Below are 22901 nucleotides of genomic sequence, written 5' to 3' on the forward strand. Positions count from 1 at the left end.
TGATCATCGTGAGGAACCTGAACCATCTGATCATCATAGTGAACCTGAACCACCTGATCGATCTTCATCTTCATAATGAGAGGAAGAGGACAATTGCTGTGTACGAGTACTAGTAAAGGAGACACTGCCTTTCTGTTGCTCACAGATGAAAATGTTTTGATCTGCCTATACATTGATCAAAATCATCTAGCATTTAAAGCTTGCTGGAAAGTGGAAACACTCCAACAGTCATTATTCCATTGTCAATTGGTGGCTTCAAACCTTAATCTTTTCTAACAACTACGAAAAATCTGGCAGTTTATTTTATTTATAACTTGGACAAACAACCAGGAAAATGACATTAAGTCAACCATTTAGGAATTTCTTAATCTATCATCAATTAGGTTTTGGAAACTGAAAAAAAGTCTCAACGTGCTTATCAAATAAAATCACTTTAAAAGTTGCAATATGCTGCACTGGCAGTTCCTAATTAACGATATTCTCCCACAAGTACGGTTAAAAGTTAAAACTGCTTTGATTACAACCTTTACAAGCTGAAATTATTGGCGATCAAGAAACAAAGCCAATCCCAAGAGAGTAACTTGCTTCCAAACTAATATCACCTTAATTAGCTGTAAAAGCCAAACCAGACCACTACATTCAGGTTCCTTCACTAACCTCTTGTAAAGGTTAAGCAACATCTTGTCCTTAAGTTCATTCTTCCTGTAATTAATTGCTATGGAGTAATAATGACGATTTAACCCATGGATCAAGGCCTGAAGAGAGGAGATTACAGAAGATGTAAAAAAGCAGTAGCTTTAAAAAATGTACCTAAGTTAACAGATAAATTTTACTGTTTAGTAGCTGCATACATCAAGATTAACATAAATGCACAACATGAACTTATACAACTTTTCTTAGCCACTCCCATCACCCCTGGCTTTGGCAATAATGGGATTGCAAATGTTCTCTAGCCGTTTCGTCTGATCCCTATATTCGTCAAATTTAGCAAGCTGGTTTTCATTGAGCCACCGTTTTGCCTGTTTAATCGCATTCCCAATTTTCTTCTTGTCCACGAGCTCGAGCTTTGGGAGATGAGAAACTGTGTTCCTCATGTCATTTGCATAGTTTTCCAATGCCATTTTAGCCTCCACTTTATTTTTGAATTCCTCATCCTCTAACTTGTACTTCTCTGCCTCCTTGACCATCTTCTCAATTTCCCACTTGGATAACCTGTAATTGTCTCTTGTGATTGTCATCATTTTCTGCTGCCTTGTTTTTTTGTCCCTGGCAGAGACAATCAAAATTCCGTTGGCATCAGTCTCAAAGCAAACAAGGATTTCAGGCACACCCCTTGCAGCTAGTTGGAGGCCTGAGAGCACAAATTGACCCAACAATTTGTTTTCTTTAGCTATTGTTCTTTCACCCTCATATACCTTAGTCAATACTTCTTTCTGATGATTACAGACGGTTGTGCCGATCTTTACTTTTTTACTCGGAATGGTAGTGTTTCTTGGGATGACAATAACCATATCTCCTGCATCACGCTCATAACCAAGGGAAAGCGGAGTGACATCCAATAAGAGCAAGTCTTGAACCTTCTCAAATCTCAATGGAACCGTTCAAAATTGTAGCTTGTATGGCCGCGCCATATGCAACTGCTTCATCAGGATTGATGCTCTTACAAAGCTCCTTACCGTTAAAGAAGTCCTGTATTACTTCTTGTACCTTTGGAATTCTAGTAGATCCACCAACAAGAACAACATCATCAACAATGCTCTTATCCATTTGAGCATCCGTCAAACACTTTTCGACAGACTCCAAACACTTTGTAAAAAGATCCAGGTTGAGCTCCTCAAATTTTGCTCTGGTTATTTTAGAAACAAAATCAATACCATCACATAAAGAATCGATCTCAATGGTGGTTTGAGCAGTTGAAGAAAGAAGTCTCTTTGCTCTCTCACAAGATGTTCTCAACCTTCTCAATGCTTTGGGGTTATTGCAATTTGCAAATATCAGTTTGATGCTTCCTCTCAAACTCTTGTACAAGATAGTTGACCATTCTATTGTCGAAATCTTCTCCCCCAAGGTGGGTATCTCCAGCAGTAGATTTCACCTCAAAAATTCCCTCTTCAAATTGAAGAGGGACACATCGAAAGTACCACCACCTAGATCGATAACAAGAACATTCTTCCCACCAAGAGTGCTGTCCTTTTTGTCCAAGCCATATGCAATTGCAGCGGCTGTAGGCTCATTGATGATACGCATAACATTCATCCCGGCAATAACACCAGCATCCTTTGTGGCTTGGCGTTGAGAGTCACTAAAGTAGGCTGGAACAGTAACAACAACATTCTTTATAGTTGTTCCGAGGTAGGCCTCTGCTATTTCACGCATCTTAAGAAGAACCATTGAAGATATCTCCTCAGGAACAAATCGCTTTTCTTCATTCTTGTAATTGACCATAATTATTGGCTTATCCCCAGGACCACGACGTACCTTGAAAGGCCATAGCTTCATGTTACTCTTAACTGAAGCATCACTGAATTTCCTACCGATCAATCGCTTTGCATCTAAAAATATTAAGTTGAAAAATATATTAAGAGAGGTATATCAGGAAGAATATATGCATGGATGGAATGAAAACATTTTTTTTTTTTTTTTTTTTTTTTAAGGAGAAAGGGATTAGGCGATATTAGTTCCTCGGAGACCGACAATGCAGGGCACTTGTCCCACCCTCAAACCCTAAGGTGAAGGGTCTGCCCCACTCTGGGAACCCACCGCCCGTCCCCCAACTCAATTTATTAATAATAAAGAAGAAAAATACATCGTTCAAGAGAGAAAACATAATTAACAGCGAAAGAGAAGAGAGGGAAACTTCCCCCTCATGAACAAATCTAAAAGAAGAAAAAATCAGCCACAAAGTGAAAACTTGACACTCGAAATATGCCAGAATTTCGCTTGCGCCTGCATGTAGATGCTTATGAAGCTAACTTTGCGCACGACTTCCTGGGAATAAAAGCCTCTGAGAAGGTGCGGGCAAGAAAGACAGACCAACATAATCATCTCAGCAACCTGTGAAGCGATAATTTGGGAGTCCCAAAAAATCAGCCTGCAAGTACCTGTGAAGCTCTGCAGGAGGGCTAGGATACCAGGTAAATGAGTGTTTTGAAACACCTAAGTTTGCCATCTTATCAGCTGCTGCATTCCCTTCCCTAAAAATATGAGTTCTACGGAATTGCATTTGCTGAATGTTCTTCAGGCGCCTGAAAACATATTAATTCTAGCTTTGAACAACTGAATGAGATGACGTTGATAATGTTAGGAGAATAGTTATTAGTAAGTATGAAGATAAACGTACCAAAAATAGTGTTGATGGGGTTCATAGAAGCCTGGTTCTTGGCAGCATCACCGATCAAACGCCCGGTGTTGGTAAAAGCAACACATGACGGCGTCGTTCTGTTTCCTTGATCATTGGCTATGATCTCAACACGATCATGTTGCCAAACACCAACGCATGAGTAAGTTGTTCCAAGGTCGATACCGATAGCTGGACCCTCACCTTTTGCAGCCAATGCCATTGATTTTACAACAAAAGTTTAAACCCAATAAAATAGAAAGAGAAAGAACTGATGATGATAGATTTAAGCGATATGGGACGGATTGTTACAATACATATAAGTGAATCAGTGATCCTTAATATAAGGATTGGACAGTCTTGATTAAAATATAGAAATAGTAAATCTAATTAATCCTTGTTTAACTAGAACAAAGAAGCCCTAATATTGACATTAGAAGATCGATTTCCTTAATTTTGTCCTTGTTTAACAACACAAAGGAACCCTTGTTTGAAAAGAAAAAGAGAAAGAGTTCTTGGAATGCTAACTAGGCCTAGTTAGTAAAAAACGGGACGAGTATAATTCGGCAAAGAAACGTACGTGTATTATTCGGTTTACGTTACGGTCAAATATTCGGTCAAAAAAAACGCAATACGGCAAATTTATAAGTTTGAATTATACGTGTATAATTCGGCAAGTAGTAGAAAAAACGAGTTCAAAAATACGGATATATAAAACACTATTTTTGTAAGAAAATAACTAATAATCTACTCTAAACTCTTGCTTTATTTTATATTATTTATGATATGTGATAAAACATGAAAAAAAAGGATATGGCACCCAAGTAAAATATAATCAGGCGCTTGAATTACAATACACTATATAGAAGTTTTTCTTCAATTATATGCATACTGAAGTTTTATACGCGTTTTAATTAACTAGCGCTTAAATTTTTTTTTTCAAATTCCATGTATTTTTACTCCGTATAAAACGGATACTTGTATAAAACGTGTTTTAAAAGGTCGAACTCAATAATACGCGAAAAAAACCAAGTCTACAATTTCAATACGCCGTACTGAAGTTTTTTTCAATTATACGCGTATTAACTAACTATATATGATGCTTGGTGGGTATTGGAAGGGAGGGGAGGGAGGCCGGCCTGTGCTCATGCCATCAATCTAAATCACTTCGTTGCCCACGTATGGGCAGCACTTCCTAACCATTCCTTTTCTCTCTGTAACACCTTATAACCCTTCTCTTCTTCCCCATAGTTCTAATTCCTCATCATACCGACTCGAGAGAGTGAAAGCTCACAGGAGGTTGGAGGTGGGTGCTTGGGAACGACCGCGGTGGTCATCGAACAAGATCGAGGAGGGAATGGAGGAGAAGAGCTATTGCTGCCAAGATATACTCTCTACTCACAGCTCAGGGTAGCTACAAGCTTCAAGTATAATGACAACAGCAAGGTCTTTAATGCTTATGTGTTAAAGCTAGTTGGGTCCTTGAAGAAGATGCAACTACTGTGTGAAGGAGTGGAATGCAGAACTGATGGGGAAGAAGAGGAATGGTTGTGTTAAAAACCAAAAACTTGTCTGTGTTGTTGTGTTGTGGGGGAGACGCATGTTGAGGGATTGGTTAGCAAGTGCTGCCTATTATCCCTTTTCGTGGTCCTCAACATAGTTAGTTAATAGGCGTATTAAACGCCTATAAAACTTCAATACGCATATAATTGAAAAAACTTCAGTACGGAGTATTGAAATTGTAGACTCGGTTTTTTTCGCGTATTATTGAGTTCGACCTTTTAAAACACGTTTTATACACGTATCCGTTTTATACGGAGTAAAAATACTTGGAATTTGAAAAAAAACAATTAAAGCGCTAGTTAATTAAAACGCGTATAAAAATTCAGTATGCGTATAATTAAAGAAAAACTTTTATATAGTGTATTGTAATTCAAGCGCCTGATTATACTTTACTTGGGTGCCAATGCCATATCCTTTTTTTCATGTTTTATCACATATCATAAATAATATAAAATAAAGCAAGAGTTTAGAGTAGATTATTAGTTATTTTCTTACAAAAATAGTGTTTTATATATCCGTATTTTTGAACCCGTTTTTTCTACTACTTGCCGAATTATACATGTATAATTCAAACTTATAAATTTGCCGAATCACGTTTTTTTTTTTTACCGAATATTTGACCGTATCGTTAGACTAGGTAAACCGAATAATACACATACGTTTCTTTGCCGATTTATAAGCGTCCCGTTTTTTACTAACTAGGGTCCTGAATAAGCCCGTGTTTGGTGGTTAAATGCCGAATATCAAACTAGTTCTTATAGCACGAACTTGATGTATAATGCCCTCTTTCAAAGAATGCCTTTACATACGAGTTAGGACCAGAATTTCCTGTGCTTTTGAGCCTTCGAGAATGGCAAACTTTGAAAACGTTTTGGCACAGAATACGCACTTTTATACTTTCCAATTTCATATTTTCGCCAAACGATTCATCCACGTGACATTAGTGTATTAATATATCAAGTAGATTAATTTCATATAGAGATAGACTAGCTCTATATCTCTAAATTATGAAAATCAAACATAATGTGCCTACCGAAGACCTATATTCTCCTTGCAACAAACCCTGGCAATTTCGAACAAAACCACTACAGATGACACCTTTGAGCCTTTATGGAGGTTCAACAAATTAAGAGCATGAGGTCATCTAATGAAATTAGATGGAGAATGCGAACGGAGCTTAATTTTCTAATTTCTCAGTAAGACTTGCAGATCCTCCCTAATCCAATTGCAACAATAGCAAACAAACTGAGACATGAAATACGAACTTCAAGTACAATAAACCGGCACGAAAATGTATCTTTCATGCATGTGGCTAAAACCTTACAACTCCAGACTGTTTCAACGATATAGAAACTTGGTAGTGAAGGTTCGATTATGCAAACTTGCTTACTAAACTCTAGAACACCACAGTATCAAGCATTGTGCCCAACGTCTGGACAATGTTTGAGGACATTAAGTTGGAGACATGCTCTTCGAGGTGCTTCTTAGCATCTTGTCTTCCCACATTTGCAATTGCAAGCTTCTCTGGTGGCAGCTCATCCTCCTCCTGCACTGCCTTGTTGTATTTAACAGCTAGATTTAACATCTCCTGCAAAACCCAAATAACGAAAGAATCACTAACTTTGGATGTAGCATTTACCCATTCATTAATCAAAATCAGCTAGCATTTAAAGCTTGCTGGAAACACTCCAACAGTCATTCTAGTGAAGCAGGAGATGACACATGATTAAAACCTCATCTATATTATTTTATTTTATTTATAACAAAAATGAAAAATCTGGCAGTTTTATTACTTGGACAAGCAACCGTGCAAACGACACTAAGTAGACCATTTTAGGGGTTTCTTCTTATTCTATCATCAAGTAGCTTTTGGACAGTGAAAACATCTCAACCTGCCCATCGAATAAAATCTCTTTTTATAGTTGCATATGCTGCATAGGCAGTTCCTAATGAGCATTCTCCCACAAAAATGGTTATGAAAGATTGTCGAGCCCATGGAAGGACCTAAAAGTGCTTTGATTATAAGCTGACACCTACTCCTCGCCTTTCCAAGTAAACATTATCGGCAAATAACTAATCAAGAAAGAAAGCCAATGCCGACAGAGTAAATTGATTCCAAACTAATATGACCTTAGCTATAAAAAGCCACTACCTGAACTGTTTGCTCATTTGTTTTTGAATGAGTGTCAAATTGCTGTAGTGTCAGCCCATCTGTCCATTTCTTCTTGTGAAGGTTAAGCAACATTTTCTCCTCGAGTTCATTCTTCCGGTAATTAATTGCTATGGAGTAATAGTGACGATTTAACCCATGGATCAAGGCCTGAAGAGAGAACATTACAGAAGACATCAAAATGCTGTAGCTTTAAAAAATGTGATCTAAAAGTTGCTTGTCAACAACTCACTTGAATTGATGGCTTATTTAGATGCCCGAGATTGGATGTGGTCTGCCGTGGTTCTTGGCCAAGCATCATAGTTTGTGGGTTGATAAGGCGGAATGCATCAATGACTACCTTCCCCTTCACGCTCTGAATTGGATCCACCACTACAGCTACAGCCCGTTGATTCAAAGCTTCAAAGCTCTACAGAAGATTAAAGGGTATAAGAAAAGTATAATGTAATATGTAGGTAGCAGTATGAAAATCATCCGAGACAACTCAAGGCCCCCTCTTCTCGGGATACGTTAACCAACCAACTATTAACAATCATAGTCAATGAAGGTCAAGCATTAAACCCATCAAGAAGAGTCAAAATAGACTTCATCTTCGGTAACAAACACATGAACGAAAGAATGAACACAAATATACACACCATCTAGAAACAAATAGGAAATTTAGATACATACATCAAAGGCTGCATAGTTAGCAGTGACTGTCCTTCATTCAAAAGCAAAGATTTACAACTCAACCTATATTGTTTTGGGTCTCAAGGTTTTCTAATTTGGGGGCCAAAGGAGAAGACTATATAATAGACTGAAGCCAAAGAACTATGAACATCAATTATATTCTTGTTAACAAAGACATCACAGGAACCAACATGATTACATATGACATATACCATCAGGAGAAATTAATAGTTCACAAAAACAAAACAAAAAAAGTGACCCATTCTTACAGATTCTTTCATATCAAAAAGAAAAATAAACTTCTGTCGTATTAAATGAAATAAAAGATGAGTTAAATTACAACCTGCTGGGTATTAATGTCCACACCAGATAGCCAACATCCAAATCCAGGATGCGAATGGTACCACCCAACTACCATCTCTGGTCTGCAGTGCCAACAAAAAAAATGTTAACTAAAATGAGGCAGAAGTGCACAATAAGGTCATTATATCAACAAAATTGCAAAACACAGAATGAAAGGAAACAATTATCGGTAATTACCGAAATGAAATTGATACTTTCAAGCCGTGCATGCAAGTTGCTGGTATTCAATTATGACACTAACAGAACTTATAAAAGTTACATGCTATCCAAGAAAAAAAAAAAAAGAATAACAATAACAACAACAGCCCAAGATTTCTAAATGCGTCATCAGACATGTTTTACTCTCCACCTGAGACAGCTAATTTGTGAGATGGGAAGATTAACAAAACCGGCTCCACTCAATTCAGCAGACCCTGTTTCTCTCTAACTGAGTTCCAAACCAATAATTGCAGTACTCTCTCCCAGTTAGATCCTCTCATATTGCTCAATCTCAATTCATGATTCTGAGGTCTAGATATTTATAATTTACTTTCTACAATACCACATCGAGGCGCTACCCTATGTTGTGTTAATGGTTTCTGTTGCAAGTGTTGTGCTAGGTTCCATCCAAATTAAACAAGAGGTTGAAGAATAATCAGGGGAGATAGATTATGAAATGACAGCCACCAATTGAGCAATCTATTGGATGCCAGCCTGATTCATTAAAAAGAATGGGAAGGCCCATGCTTTGCTCCCATGTCATCAGGGGTTCGAACTGCCTAAACAAACTACCTATCTAACTGCTCGAGATTGTAGGGTTCGGCAGGAGGCCCCAGTTTCTAAACCAGGTCTGCAATGCAGCCATGTGCAATTGCTGTGTATCAAATAAACAAAAGAAAATGCTATCATGCTTCTATGGGGACACTTTATCTATTTAGGATTTTGGGAAGGTCAATATGATAATAGAATGCTAGCCTATTCAGCTAGGAGCTATTGAGGCTGCATCTACTTGAAAGGCCTATAATAGGTGCAGGGCTTGTGGCATCTCCTCCTGAAGGCCTATCCTGTCCAGTTGAGCAGGTGATGATTGCAGAACATCCTCATCAACAGTGCCATAGGAAGTACGGGCAGAGGGAAAGGAAGAATAGGAGTGTCTAGGTGGTGAAGGTGACTACAACATGAATGGACGACTTGCAAAACTCTATGTTGACACCATGTAGGTTACTGGGATAACCACAAAAGTTCTTTGCGCTCTTCATGAAATTGCAAAATTTCATTGAGTGATGACTACAAAGTTCAATCAAATTTAGATTTCACAACTTTCTTCTCAAGCCGTGGAGTCTTGGAGAATGCATCAATTCCCACTAATGAGAGTTTTATAGGAGAAAGAGATACAACACGATGTTGTGCATGCAGTAAAATTCACGTTAATTGGAGTTCCATACGGGACAGATATAACATAAGTTCTGCATGCATAAATGAAACAAACACTGTATGCATGCACAGAGACTTATGCTCTTATCTTTTTTCAATAAGAAACAATCTTTATTCACAAACCAAAGAAAATACAACACAGAAGACAAGGAGTCAAATGGACTGACAAAAGGAGAAGAACAAGGAAGACAAACAAACAGCAATTCCAATTATAAAAGAGTAATCTCTAAACTCTGAAAAGAAGAATGCCCAAAGAGATGTCCATAAACAAACTCTAGACCATAGTTGATTCACATCCTCACCCCCATCTTCCACAGAAACTCTTATGTGTGCCTCCTACTATAAAGTGACAGAGTTTTGCATCATCGTATGTCACCTCATGGCTGCACTTTTGGGTTTACCTCAAGTTATTCAGACTAGAAACTTAGCCACAAGCAGCCTCGTATGAGCATATACAAATGCTTCATAAATTTATTTTTGTATTGATGGCTTGAGTGATTTGTATCTACTACAATGAATGATTTTTGAAATTACCATATCTCAAGAGGTAACAACAGGAGAAAATGGTTGTTTCCCAAGTCTTGTGCTGCTTCCAGTACACATAATATACGTGAGATTTCAGCCTATTTTATTTGCTATCAGTACTGCAGGTTCTGAGCATAGTAATATTGCTGTATCATATAGAACAGAGTTCCTATGCAGACTATGTTTATCAGCATAAGAGCAAAAGAAAGATCAATGATTGTGTAGCAGATGAATTCATGTAACTACCTTGCTTTTAGCAAACTATATTGCACTTAGCAAATCAGATATTTCTGATTCTTTCTGAAAATTGCAAATGACCTTCTAAAATGCATACAGAACTATAATTCTCCCTTCTCACTCTACGTAGAGTACTACATAACTCAATAAAAGTTTATACAGTCTTTTCCCAAAATCTATCAAATGCAGCAATTCTGCTGGCGTTAACACTTAAAAGCTCTGGCAAAGGGGCAAACACTAAAACCAAAAAAGGAAACGTAGCCGCCTCACGCACAAGATCCTTAAAGGACTTGTCTAATTTGCCGCAACCAATCTGAATTTCACTTATGCACAATCCCACAAATCACAAATCACACATAACTATGTCTTAAAATTTGGAAAAAAAAGCTACTTGTAAAAAACTCATCTTCCACAATTCAAAGTGACAGAAGACATACCGTCCGGTCTGCTTAAGCATATCAAGCATATTAGTCTGAAAGACATGATCGACGGCTTCGACACTGACACCAGTACCACTCTGCGGCATCGCAAAGACGTCAACAACACGAACAGTGTATTCATCCACAAACTCTCCCAGCATCAATCCCATGACCTCCATTGGAACCCCAGCTCTTCCTATTAAGCATCCGAATCCAAACGAACTAGTGAGAAAAACTAACCTAAATGAGCCAACAATAACATGTATTTGCATATTTCGATCAACATAGGAGCCTAGTTTAGGGTTTTTTTTAAGTCCGTGCATGAATCCGAAGTTGAAAAATCAATAAAGCGCAGAGTTACCGTGCTTGAGCATTTTGAGGAGCGCCAAGGAGGAGATGTAGACCTGCTCGGAGGAATCGAGAGTGGGGGAGTCGGGCGGCGGGTGGCCCAAAGCTCCTCCGGCACCGGCGAACATTCTCTGCAGCCTCTCCATACCTGACATGCTCTCTTTCTCTCTCTTTCTCTGTTTCAGTTTGTGTGCTTGGTGTGTGTTTCCTACCAGATCGTAAAATAAAACATTTCAAATTCAATACTCGCTGACGTGGGTGCCTTTTATGTAATACGGTGTCGTTTACATGCGAAAGCATTACAAATCTCTTTTTGCTTGGGTTTTTAGCAAAATTTCATTGATGATAATGTAAACATTGCAAAAAGAATTACCGGACCTTAGTAATTATGCAACATACGACAAACTTAAATGCAGATTCGGAAGGAAAGTAAAGAACTATTGTGAATGTAATCTCTATAATTCAATTTCGCATTTTGTACCTAAATTTGTAAGAGTCACATTCTTTTTGTTGGACATAGTGCAGGATGGGCATATACCATGAACATTTTCAACTTTCAAAGATTGAAATGGCAACCTGGAATCCAGTGAGACCCAAAAAAGGATTCTATAGAGTTTCCAAACAAAAACGCAAAGATCAACACCACAAGTTTCTGTAAAAAGCTCTTAAAAATTAAAACTTGGAGCCGTTCATGGAGCTTCAAATTTAAAAGTACATCCATGAAAGATTCAGTGAGTTCTCCAGTTACATTACAAGCATTAGCCATGCTCCGTCTTCCAACTCAACAATAGTAAACAACTACCCTATGCAATTTTATTATTCAGACAGAAATTTACATTTACAACGGATGTAGTAGAGGTTCAATAACTGGCATGAAAGAAAAATCTCAATTCCACCGTTTCACAGCATTGATTGATGGAATACAACTTCAGCAGCTGAGTATACCGACCTTGCATCATCTGCATAGAAAAGAATCACACAACAATCAGTACATCCAGCACTAGGCCTGTAGGGCTTCTCTTAGAGGTGAGTAAAATGTGTTACGCACTGCTAACGACATAAGAGTAAAACAATAACTATTTAAATACCATTGCAATATGGGTTCATAAAATTGGTTCATCTTATGTAAATGAGACATAAAGTTGTGTGCCTAGTGACCAAGATTTAGTCTACATTACCATATCGAGTCATCTCAAGCATCATATTAGGATTAGGAGAAAGGATATCTCATTGATTTGATGATAACTTGAGATTCTTCAATCAGGGATTGAGCTTTTAAGTAGAGTGTACAGATAGTAGGGCGAAAATGACTCCAACCTATTTTCATACTCATTCTATTTCCTTTTTATCAATTATTTACTAGTAAGTATCAATTTATCTTTCTTTTTGCAAATAGATATTCAAATGCAAACCTGCAATTGCAGCCAAATTAAATGTGGAAGGCACATTGGTCTTTGACTCAACTGCAGCTTTAGAAGCTGCAATACCAACTGCCACACTTTGCATGATATCTAAGCCTGCACAAAGAGAAGAAATTGTTCCCCCAACCAGACAATCACCAGCCCCTGTAAGCCTAACCACTGATGCGGGAAGCGCAGGAAAATGCACAGCTAACAGAAAAGAGCTTCTCTCAGAATCCTGAAGACTCGAATATGGTTTTGGAGGACAACTTGCAGTCATAGTATTAAAAAATATTTCATTTGAGTTACATGGTTTGATTCCATCACAACCAACTCTCATCAAGCTTGGCCCTCCTTTAGAGCATAAGAACACTCCATCCGAACCAAGTGTCACAATAACTATTTTGATGCCATTCTCTAGCAAAACCCAGACTGCAGGTTTTAGCATATGAAACAACTTCTCTTTTGAACGTTTACTTGTGCTACTTTCCCTTTCAATTGGACAAAACACATTACCACCAGATAAAGTATTTGCCATAGCAACAAGTTCATCTTCATTGGGAGAAGCAAAACTTATCTGTACAGAAACTCAGTATGTTAGTTGCAGATGGAAGGAAAAGAAAAACAGAAAGACCATGATATATAGGCATTCAGCTAAAACAAAAGAAAACTATGAGCAAAAGCATCAGGAATAATAACTGCTCTTAATTGTTATAGATACAGTAGTGTTTTATTACAAGTAGTCTTGCATGTGTAATAAAAGATGCCGAGAAATTGAACCCATATAACCCAGAACTCCCCTTCCCTCCTTTTCTCCATACTAGCCCCAAAGTCCAAACACAAAAAGAAAAGGGGTTTTAATTAACGACATACAACAAGACATCAGAAACCTCTGTAATAGTCATGTGAAAAAAGGTGCACGAGCAAAACACTCACATACTTGACAACTGAATTGATTCTTCTTGATTTTTCTACCGAAACCGGCTCAAACCACACAGGAACTTTAGATTCTGCTGCCACTGTAAAAAAAGAAATAAATAAATAAGAAAAAGAAAAATGTAATACTAAGTCTGGAATTCAATGACATATATTTAATGAGAGAGAGAGAGAGAGATCTATATTAAAATGCAAGAATTACATTGGCAAGAAGACTTTAGAGCAGAAGGGTTCAAGTTTGCGTCAACCATGACCACTGTAGCAGAATGTATATTGCATCTGAACCGCTCAATCCACTCAGGTGTTAGAAATTTTTCCTGTGCCAAGCCATCATGTAAGCAAATCATGGTTCTGAAGATTTCATTCTGCTTTGTTTAAGTTTTTAATTTCAACCCACTCATAAAAAAGAAACACCTTACTTCTATCACAAACTTACAATAGATTCTACACTTGCAACAGCAGTTGCCAACTCCCCACTGGAATCAATTATGCTGCAAACAACAGCAGTCTCGATATTTTGGTACTTCCAAATTCCTACTCCATACAGAATCTCATGTTAATAAACTAATATGAACCATAAACCATGTTTTCAACCATCAGAAGATGAGGGAAAGGAATATATTTGGAGATACAATTTAAAAACAATCTTCATGCCAAAGAGCCGATGTCTGCAAATCAGCGATTTTCAAATTACTCCAAACCATAATCACACTAATAGACACTCCTGCAGACATGATTTAAACCATTTTAAGATGAAGGAAAGAAATAAAGTCCAATGGTAGAGTATATCTGACACACATTTGTATACATTTACATAATACATATATATAAAACATACATCAGAATGTTTTGGGGGATATAACTTAAAAAATGAAGCTTCAATACAAATAAGGCCCCCTGTATGCAATGTCAAAAAATAAATGTTTTCTTAGCCTTACAAAGACTCCTAAGTAGTCTCCTATTGAAATCGGGCGATGTACTCCAGAACCACATGATTGTCAAGATTAGGACTTTAATTTGGCGGGTTCTCAAGAACATCACATGTAATCCAGAATCCGAAAAGGTTATCCCTAAGATTACTACTCCTCATCAATTATTTTATCACTTCAATCAGTTTTTGTTGGTACTTTCAACAGAATAGATTGGTTCTAGAAAGTTTTATACTCTTCGGCTTTAAAAATCATAGTTGGATGACAATTTACACCTGACTCCCAAATTAATAACTCTGCTAGGGCAACCAACAGAAATTATAAGATGCTAACCCAACCATGAGAAATCCAAGCCGCCAGCATTTCTCTTAAAAAAGTAAATTATAATGCTGCAATAGGACTCAGGAAGCAATAAATAAGTAAATCTCAATCAGTTTGGTACTTCAACAGATTTAGAGATATGTAAAAAGTTATTGAATTGGTTCTTACCTTACAAATATTGTCAAACTTTGTTGAAATATAAACAAACATAATAACTGACCTTCGGTTGATAGCCCAGCAGACTCCCAGTGCTCCAATAATAAGTTTCCTAGTTACAAATAAAGAGTATCGTCAGTTTCACTTCTACAAATAATATAGATTAACATATCTGATAAAGAGTCGGAACGTACTGGTTAAGCCTGTCTGGGTTAGAGATGTTATTTAATCCACAAAATACGGTTATGGGAGACATTTATACAAAATTCACAATCAGGTCTCGAATTTCACCATAGTACAAGTAGCTATGTGCATTGCTACATGATTTTTGTCAGACAGATATAATGGACTAATAAAGGCATGTTGGATTTATATGCATAGAATATGTAGTTCTTTGTAATTTACAAGGATGATTACAATTAGGGCTCCAACTCAGATACATATCACTTTTCAATTTAATGGAAACCTCACATCCATGCATTTTGATTAACCAAATAAGTTATGTCATAAAATTAATGCAGCCCTAAATGCAATCATTCATATTTTATAGTTAAGCATCCAAACAGTTATTGTACTTATTTATGAGAAACAAAAAATAAGGAAAATACACAATAGGGTGTCCACTGAGAATCTAAAAAACTTGAAAAAAAAATGAAAAAAATGAGAAAAAAAAAAAAAAAACAACAACAGCGAAAAGAAAACGTTTCAAGTGAAAAGAACCAGGAACACATTAAGCTGGACTAGAACAGCCTTCCCATCCAATAATATAGCAGGGGAAGAGCTATCTCTGAATTGTATAGACATGCCCAAAAGCGATGCCAGATATCTACCATCCCACAAGTGATCTACCTCTGACTCCTAGATCCTCCCTCAAATTCCTATTTCTTCACACCACCAAAATGTTACCAACACAGCACATCTATCCTCCTAGCACCATTCCCCTCTTCCTCCTCCAAAGAAGTTATACCTCTCACACTAAAACCTGCAACAGGCTGGCCCATCTTACAGTAGCTTCCGTACATAATTTCTGTCAAACGGTCATTGTAATGGGGCAATGAAGGTGGGCATGATCTGCAATTTCAGCAGTCATTTAACACATCACACACCAATAGCAACAGCAAGAAGGCCGTCTCCTCTGAACCATATCATAAGTATTCATCCTCCCATGAGTAATGATCCCAAGTAGAGCTCAAACCTTTTCAGAAGAGTTATCCATTAATTGTTTTGAATAAGACAAAACTTGTATGCTCCAACTTCCGCACTCTTCAAACCGGGCCTGGATGCAATGCATTATACTTTCTAAGTGAACAAGTAAGAAGAAGGATGTTGACATAACCTAGCAAGGGAGGCATTCTGAAATTGAAAAAGTCTGTATAAACGACAAAAAAAGTCACATAAGGCTGTTTACCCCACCAAACTCTCTTCCCATTCCTCACTCATCCCCATTACCCATCCCCATCAATATTCATGTAATCTATACTTATTTTGATGACAGCCTACCAGTGGACATCTATCTCTTCACAGAGACGTCGCAGCCATTTCCAAAGCAAAGCTTCTTTCTTCTTTCATTAACTAGTGAGACCACATAAGCACTTGACTAAATGATCCTTTTTGCCACTAACACCCCTTCCAACCAGAAATTCCTCATTACACTTTCTATCCACATAATTATTATGAAGTCACAAGCTCCCATTTTGATGATGAGACCAGCTTGGCTCTTGAAGAGGTCGGAATACTATTGATTGTAATGCTAAATGCAGAAAGGTCACAAAATCACCTGCCATGTCAAGCCCCAAGGCACTAATCATGAAGGGCTTTGCTCCCAGCTTGACCATGCACTCGGCAACATTCCTTGCCACCCCTCCTAATACGTAGCTCACCTGGATAGCCAATTACGAGAAGTATCAACTATCAAGTAATTATTCATCATTTCAAGAACTCACTGGCTCCGGGTTCCTATAATTTCATCATTTAAAAACACCCGAACAAAGTGCAATGAAAGTAACGCTTAGAGTGTATCGGTCAATTTATATTCTAAAGGAATTGTAGCACAAGAAGAACTTCTGCAGTTGCTTGAAATAATTCAACAAACTGGAATCTCAAATACCAATCAACTTACAACAAAGATGGCAATGCTGGATATACTATTTGGAATCTCCAATTTGACATAAAAAAATCAAAACTTTATATAATGGAAAAAATTCATCAAAATAAAAAAAGTAGTGGAGAAGTGAACACCTTGCCTGGAGTAGTGGTTCTGGGATTTGCAGGGAAAGAAGGAGTGGCATGAATGTCCAACACCATACCCCCTATCACCACTGGCTCTGCCTCTTCATGCTTCAATCCCCCATTACTTGATAACACCACCTTGCAGTCACCAATTTATCAAATTCAAAATTTTAGATTGACGAGTACAAGAAACAGAGACTGTGAATGAATCAAAAATCGATTCAACTGTGAGTAGTTTACCTTTTGAAGACCATGATTGGATTGAAGTGGAAGAAGAAGGTGGCGGGTAATTGAATCCAAGCGCCTCTGTGCACTGCTCTCCATTACCGTTGTTTAGCAAGTAGACTAGTGAAGACGTCTTTGAAAAACCCGCTTCCTTTGTAGTCGCAGTTTCAGGTTTGGGCTTTGACCCGGCCTGTTTGTATTGTTTCCTGCCCACTTTTCAAAGAATTATTCATGACCCAAAAGAGAGAGAGAAAAAAAAGAAAAAAAGACTCGTTTGACGGTACATGAGTGTTCATGATACCAAGTTTTTTGTGGCATCCTGTATAGGGGATTCCACATAGCTGCGATCCTGAACCAATGAGAAACCTGCACATCACATAGGGCGTTTCGATAATTCAAAACTATAAGACTTTTTGGGTTTAAGTTGTTGGTTTGTAAATCGATCACTTTAAAGATAATAGAAATATAGCAATCTAGAAATATAAATTAATAAAAACCAAAAGGAGTTAAAATGGGCTAAGGACCTTGAGCCCACGGTCAGAGCCTAATTTTGAAATGCAACTCACTAAACTACTACAAACATGAGAGGCATTAGTACAATCCAATTAGCGCAATCTTGTTTAACTTAGGAATCCGGATTCTCTAAAGTTAGAAAGAGTAAATTTATGTAAATTTCATAAAATCTGTGCCACATAAACAATCAAATGATTCACAATGTGCCACATCATATGCCTTCATTTTTCTTATATTTTCATAACCCAAAATACTTAACACCGTCATGTCACTCCATCTCCTATTTTACTTGGTTTTTCTTCTCACTGCTCGTACCACAATTGGAGAGAGGAAGTAATATTGAACATTTGAACCAGTTAGCGCAATTCACGGAAGTCAAATGACATTTCTTTTTCCTTTCAAAAAAAAAAAATGAATGTTAGAACAAAACTAAAAAATAAATATGGTAGGAGAAGTGATCATGCGGCTCTTAATGTGACAATAGGTGGGATTGTGCCCTAACCGACCACCAGCATTTTCAAGTCAAGTTAACTGAAGTATAAATTAGGAGGTCAAATTGTTCAGGTAATTAAACACTTAATCAGATTTTAATTTGCTTAATTCAACTAGTGAAACCACTAACTTAGATATCCGAGAGTTTTATTAAGGCTTCCTGGCCCTCTCATCTTTACCAATGGTACGTTGCAATTCAAGCTTTCATTTACAGATGCTCAAGGCACAACATCGCCAGAATGTCAGTAGTGTTGCATTTGGAGACGGCATTTGTCATTTTTCTTGTCCTTGCATGTGGTGATCATCTTTAGTTAGTTCAAGAACCAATTTCTGGTTGTAGACGTTACGACAGCAATGGAGGTCATACCTAGAACGATTTTGCCACAGTGATTGATCTCAACAACATTTTGCTGCTAGATGCGATAACTACGTCCGATTAAGAAACCTAGATTTACGTTCACGCTTGTTTTTCTCGCGCGTCCTCATTTGTGGTGCACAATGGGTGTGATGCCGTGGCTCTAGCGACTCAGGAGATGATGGCGGTGATTGTGTGTTGTAAACAGCTTGTGGCCGGGACTTCCCTATTTCCTGCATAGTGAGGGGTTTTTGCGGTGGTGAATGGATGGGGCCTTTGATTTGGATTGAGGAAGGTCCCCTCCCCCCAAATGGTTTTATCACAATAGACTAGGAAAACTACTTATCTGTTTTGATTCCATTGAGAGTATTGAATAATGAAAATAGGTCAATAACTCCCTTCGTCAGTCATCACTGTGTACAACATGAAGAATATAGATGCTCTGGAGTAGGATACTTAAACAGTGAACATTAATGATCAGAAGATGGGCAAAAAATCAGAAATAATCACTCAAACTCAAAACGACGTCCATTTTGTCTTTGATCATTTAGGTTGCAAATATACCTAAAAACTAGTTAATTTTGTCTATTGAGGTTGCACAACCCTAATTTGACCTATTTATTTATTAATTAGTTGTGTTCGATGTTATATGTGTGACTGTCGTACAATTCATCGAAAGATTAAGGACTTATATTCTATTTCATTCTTTCACTCAAAAGCTTGTCCAAATCAATAACTGAATTGCTCAAACTACAGCAAGTCGACGTCCGATAACGAAATATATAGTGGTGAGTAGTCAGTAGTTACTGATTTCTCTTCTTCTGCAAAAAGTGTTCCAGAGTTGATCGAAGACGAAGTTTCAATGCACGTCTGCAGGACCAAGATGCCCATTCTGTGCCAATTTTTCAAACTCTTACAAGCACGTGGCCGACCTAAAGAAAATTATTGAAGAAAAATATGCACGTATTTGGACCAGGGTTTGGAAAAGACACCCAGTTCTTTCTTGACCACTCTTAATTACAAGCACCACTGCACCAGGAATAGCCATGTAATCTGGTTAACAGCCAAAACCTGCCAGAACTGAGATGTTTCGATTCTATTGGTCATTTAACTTGACAAACTAGTTGAAGGAGATGGGGACTTGAATTTGGTCAAGTTTGACATGATTTATCGATCAGTCTTTGAAAGATTGAGTTTGAGCTTCATACGTTGTTGCTTGCTTGCTGCTGTTGCTATTGCTATATTTTATTTCTGTGTTGTTTTCATGTATAAAAATTAAAAATGCTGTTGAAGGAATGAGATGCGATAATTAATTACTAGATCTTTTGTAATTAACTACTAGCTCTTTTGTAATTAACTCCTCAGCTTTGTTTGAAAATTCGGGATCGATGCGTACGTCTTCGTCCCTAATAAATGCAAGTGTGTCTATCAGTGATACGCAAGTTTTAATAGAACAACTTAAAAAAAATGTTCAAGTGAAAAGAACCAGGAACACATTAAGCTGAACTACAACCACTTTCCCATCCAATAATATAGCAGGGGAAAAGCTATCTCTGAATTCTAGATAAACACATGCCCATAGCGACGTCAGATATCCACCATTTCACAAAAGATACCTCTGACTCCTAGCTCCTCCGTCAAAGTCCTATTTCTTCACACCACCAAAAAGTTACCAACACACCACATCAATCCTGCTAGCACCAATCCCCCTCTTCTTCCTCCAAAGAACTCATACCTCTCACACAATAAAGCCTGCAAGAAGCTGGAACATCCCATATTGCATTCGCTTCCATACATAATTTCTGCCAAAAGGTCATTTTAATGGGGCAATGAAGGTGAACATGCATGATCTGCAATTTCAGCAGTCTTTTTACACATCACTCACCAATAGCAACACCAAGAAGGCCGTCTCCTTTAAACCATATCATGAAGTATTCATCCTCCCACGAGCAATGATCCCAGCTAGAGCTCATACCTTTCAGAAGAGTTATCCATAATTTGTTTTGAACAAGACAAAACTTGTATGCTCCAACTTCCGCACTCTTCAAACCAGGCCTGGATGTAATGTCTTATATTTTCTAAGTGAACAAGTAAGAAGGAGGATGTTGACATAACCTAGCAACGGAGGCAGCATTCTGAAATTGAAAAAGTCTGTATCAACAAGAAAAAAGTCACATAACGGTGTTCACCCACCAAACTCTCTTCCCAAACACTCACTCATCCCCATCTCCCATTCCCATCAATAATCATGTAGTCTATACTTTTGCTGACAGCCTAGCAGTGGACATCTATCTCTTCACGAAGATACCGCAGCCATTTAAGCAAAGCTTCTTTCTTCTTTCATTAACTAGTAAGACCACATAAGCACTTGACCAAATGATCCTTTTTGCCTCCACCACCCCTTCCCACCAGAAATTCCTCATTACACTTTCAATGCAAATAATTATTATGAATTTCACAAGCTCCTATTTTCATTATGATACCTCTTGTAGAGGTTGCAATACTATTGATTATGATAAATGCAAAAAGGTCACAAAATCACCTGCCATGTCAAGCCCCAAGGCACTAATCATGAAGGGCTTTGCTCCCAGCTTGGACATGCACTCGGCAACATTCCTTGCCACCCCTCCTAAAACATAGCTCACCTGGATAGACAATTGTTAATGTTTGTGACCGAGGGGTCTAATTAACGATGAATAGAGAGACAGACAGACACACACACACACACAAGAAATATAGTGGTTCGTCTCCCGCCTTAGAGGGAGACTACGTCCACTTGGATGTTGTACTAGTGTGTTGAGCCTTGCGGCCCAAGTGGATTACGTGAGTGTAATGGAGTGTTGTTTAAGTGGGAAGAGGCATTCCTTTTATAGGTGAAGGAAGCCATCTCCTTTACATGGTTTCCGATGTGGGACTCAAATACCACTATTCTAGTATAGAAAAGCTATGTTGTGAGGGCAACTTGGCAAGGCCGGGTAGGTGGCTTCCCAGCGACGTATTTGCCACTTCCGGATACCGTAGCGTAGCTTGAACATAGGGCTACGGGATGCAGGTTGGGCCTCACCATGGCGTGTGGGTGTCCCAAAGAGGGTGTTACTTATGCTTGGTGATGTAGCAAATCCTCCATGCATAGTGAGAGGTATCTACAAGTCCCCAAGTAAGAGGAGCTTCCTGGTTGGGGAATTATAATCATGAAGTCATCAAGCATAAGTAACCAACCGGGCGGCACGGAGCCCCTACAAGTCCCCGAACTCCTTAAGTAAGAAGGGACTCGTCTAACCTGCACAATGAGACGAAAAAAGTGCATATGTAGAATGCTTTGTTGTATTGGTTACCACTCATATTAATGCAACGCGAAAAGAATTCGATTTGTTGCAAGCGACAAATGGTAGAAGAATTCAATATTCCATTAATGTGTATGAACATGTAAAATATTGGTATTTGTATATGTGGATCTTATGGCCATATAACACGCATAATAGATAGTGGCAAGTGTAATGGGTGTCCAAAGAAAATTGTGGGAGTAGTCCTCGTGACATAGTATGAAGCGTTTGTGAACTTAGGGCTTAAGTAAAGCATGTTAGACATGATCGAGCAAGTTGGGTGTACTTGAGTGTGTAGGCGATGTGCGAGCATGAGGGGCATAGCCCAAGCACAAGTCGTGGCCATACTCGATACCCAAGCGAGTCGTAACCAGAGCAAGTCGTTTATCCGAGCATGTTTAATTAAGTCGTAAGTGTCACAAGCTTCTAGATGCATGTCACATGTTTATTTAATTGAGTTGCAATTAAAATAGAAGCATGGCATATGTGTATAGCATGTGCTTATAGTAAAGTGGCTAATAACATTTTGTAGGCATGCGTAAGGGTCATGGAGACATGTATAGTCATGACAAAGGCTCTAAAGGCGAGAGCAATGTTCTAAAAATCGGCCTAGGCGGCCGACTAGGCAGCGGGCGGCAAGGGACCGATTCGATTTCATGAAAATCGTTGGTACTAGGCGTTAGGATGTTAGGCGAGTATTAGGCGGGGTTGGGCGGTCTTGGGCGGTCCTGGGCGGGCCTTGGCTGGTCTGGGCGTGCCTAGGCGGTTTTCTCCGCCACCCAATCTCCTCTCTCTCTCTGTCTCTGGCACCCACAGCTAGGAGCAAATTCATGGGAGAGCAAGCGTGGGTAGCTACCTCGATATTTTGCATAAGCTATGAGACTTCAAAGCTTGGAAATTTTGCGTTGATTAAAACGATTGTGAAGGAAGGAGCAGAACTGCAGAGGAAGAAGGCAAACTGCAGGAGGAAGAAGA

At 38.3% G+C, this 22901-nt stretch overlaps 2 protein-coding genes and 1 pseudogene across 3 annotated transcripts; all 3 read right to left on the minus strand.

Moving 5' to 3' along the window:
• Positions 1–762: 762 nt before the first annotated feature.
• On the minus strand, positions 763–3380 carry LOC112170971 (annotated as a pseudogene).
• A 2646-nt stretch (positions 3381–6026) lies between these two features.
• On the minus strand, positions 6027–11247 carry LOC112174537 (26S proteasome non-ATPase regulatory subunit 14 homolog). Its single transcript, XM_024312327.2, has 6 exons — positions 11061–11247; positions 10718–10895; positions 8086–8167; positions 7303–7479; positions 7053–7220; positions 6027–6488 (listed from the first exon to the last, which is right to left on the minus strand). Exons 1-6 carry the CDS (start codon positions 11200–11202, stop codon positions 6297–6299), a joined length of 939 nt encoding a protein of 312 aa, XP_024168095.1. The 5' UTR covers positions 11203–11247; the 3' UTR covers positions 6027–6296.
• A 454-nt stretch (positions 11248–11701) lies between these two features.
• Positions 11702–17381, minus strand: LOC112174536 (pseudouridine kinase). 2 transcript variants are annotated; one of them, XM_024312326.2, is made up of 9 exons: positions 17259–17381; positions 17033–17156; positions 16567–16669; positions 14854–14901; positions 13820–13917; positions 13586–13700; positions 13384–13466; positions 12460–13024; positions 11702–12006 (listed from the first exon to the last, which is right to left on the minus strand). In XM_024312326.2, exons 2-9 carry the CDS (start codon positions 17075–17077, stop codon positions 11948–11950), a joined length of 1116 nt encoding a protein of 371 aa, XP_024168094.1. In that variant the 5' UTR covers positions 17078–17156; positions 17259–17381; the 3' UTR covers positions 11702–11947. The 2 variants fall into 2 exon arrangements, with proteins under 2 accessions (XP_024168094.1, XP_024168092.1); XM_024312324.2 differs by having other exon boundaries at positions 17028–17156.
• Positions 17382–22901: the final 5520 nt, after the last annotated feature.

Source organism: Rosa chinensis, chromosome 6, assembly GCF_002994745.2.
Source record: "Rosa chinensis cultivar Old Blush chromosome 6, RchiOBHm-V2, whole genome shotgun sequence".
NCBI lineage: Eukaryota > Viridiplantae > Streptophyta > Magnoliopsida > Rosales > Rosaceae > Rosa > Rosa chinensis.

Excerpts from the sequence above, each read along its gene's own strand:
- LOC112174537 (XM_024312327.2), bottom strand. The coding sequence starts at position 11,202 with ATGTCAGGTATGGAGAGGCTGCAGAGAATGTTCGCCGGTGCCGGAGGA. Across the intron at positions 7,480-8,085 it reads TGGACATTAATACCCAGCAG|AGCTTTGAAGCTTTGAATCA; the intron begins GTTGTAATTTAA and ends AATCTTCTGTAG. Across the intron at positions 7,221-7,302 it reads TAAATAAGCCATCAATTCAA|GCCTTGATCCATGGGTTAAA; the intron begins GTGAGTTGTTGA and ends TTCTCTCTTCAG.
- LOC112174536 (XM_024312324.2), bottom strand. The coding sequence starts at position 17,342 with ATGGAGAGCAGTGCACAGAGGCGCTTGGATTCAATTACCCGCCACCTT. Across the intron at positions 14,902-16,566 it reads CTTGGGGCTTGACATGGCAG|GAAACTTATTATTGGAGCAC; the intron begins GTGATTTTGTGA and ends ATTTGTAACTAG. Across the intron at positions 13,025-13,383 it reads TCAATTCAGTTGTCAAGTAT|ATAAGTTTTGCTTCTCCCAA; the intron begins GTGAGTGTTTTG and ends GTTTCTGTACAG.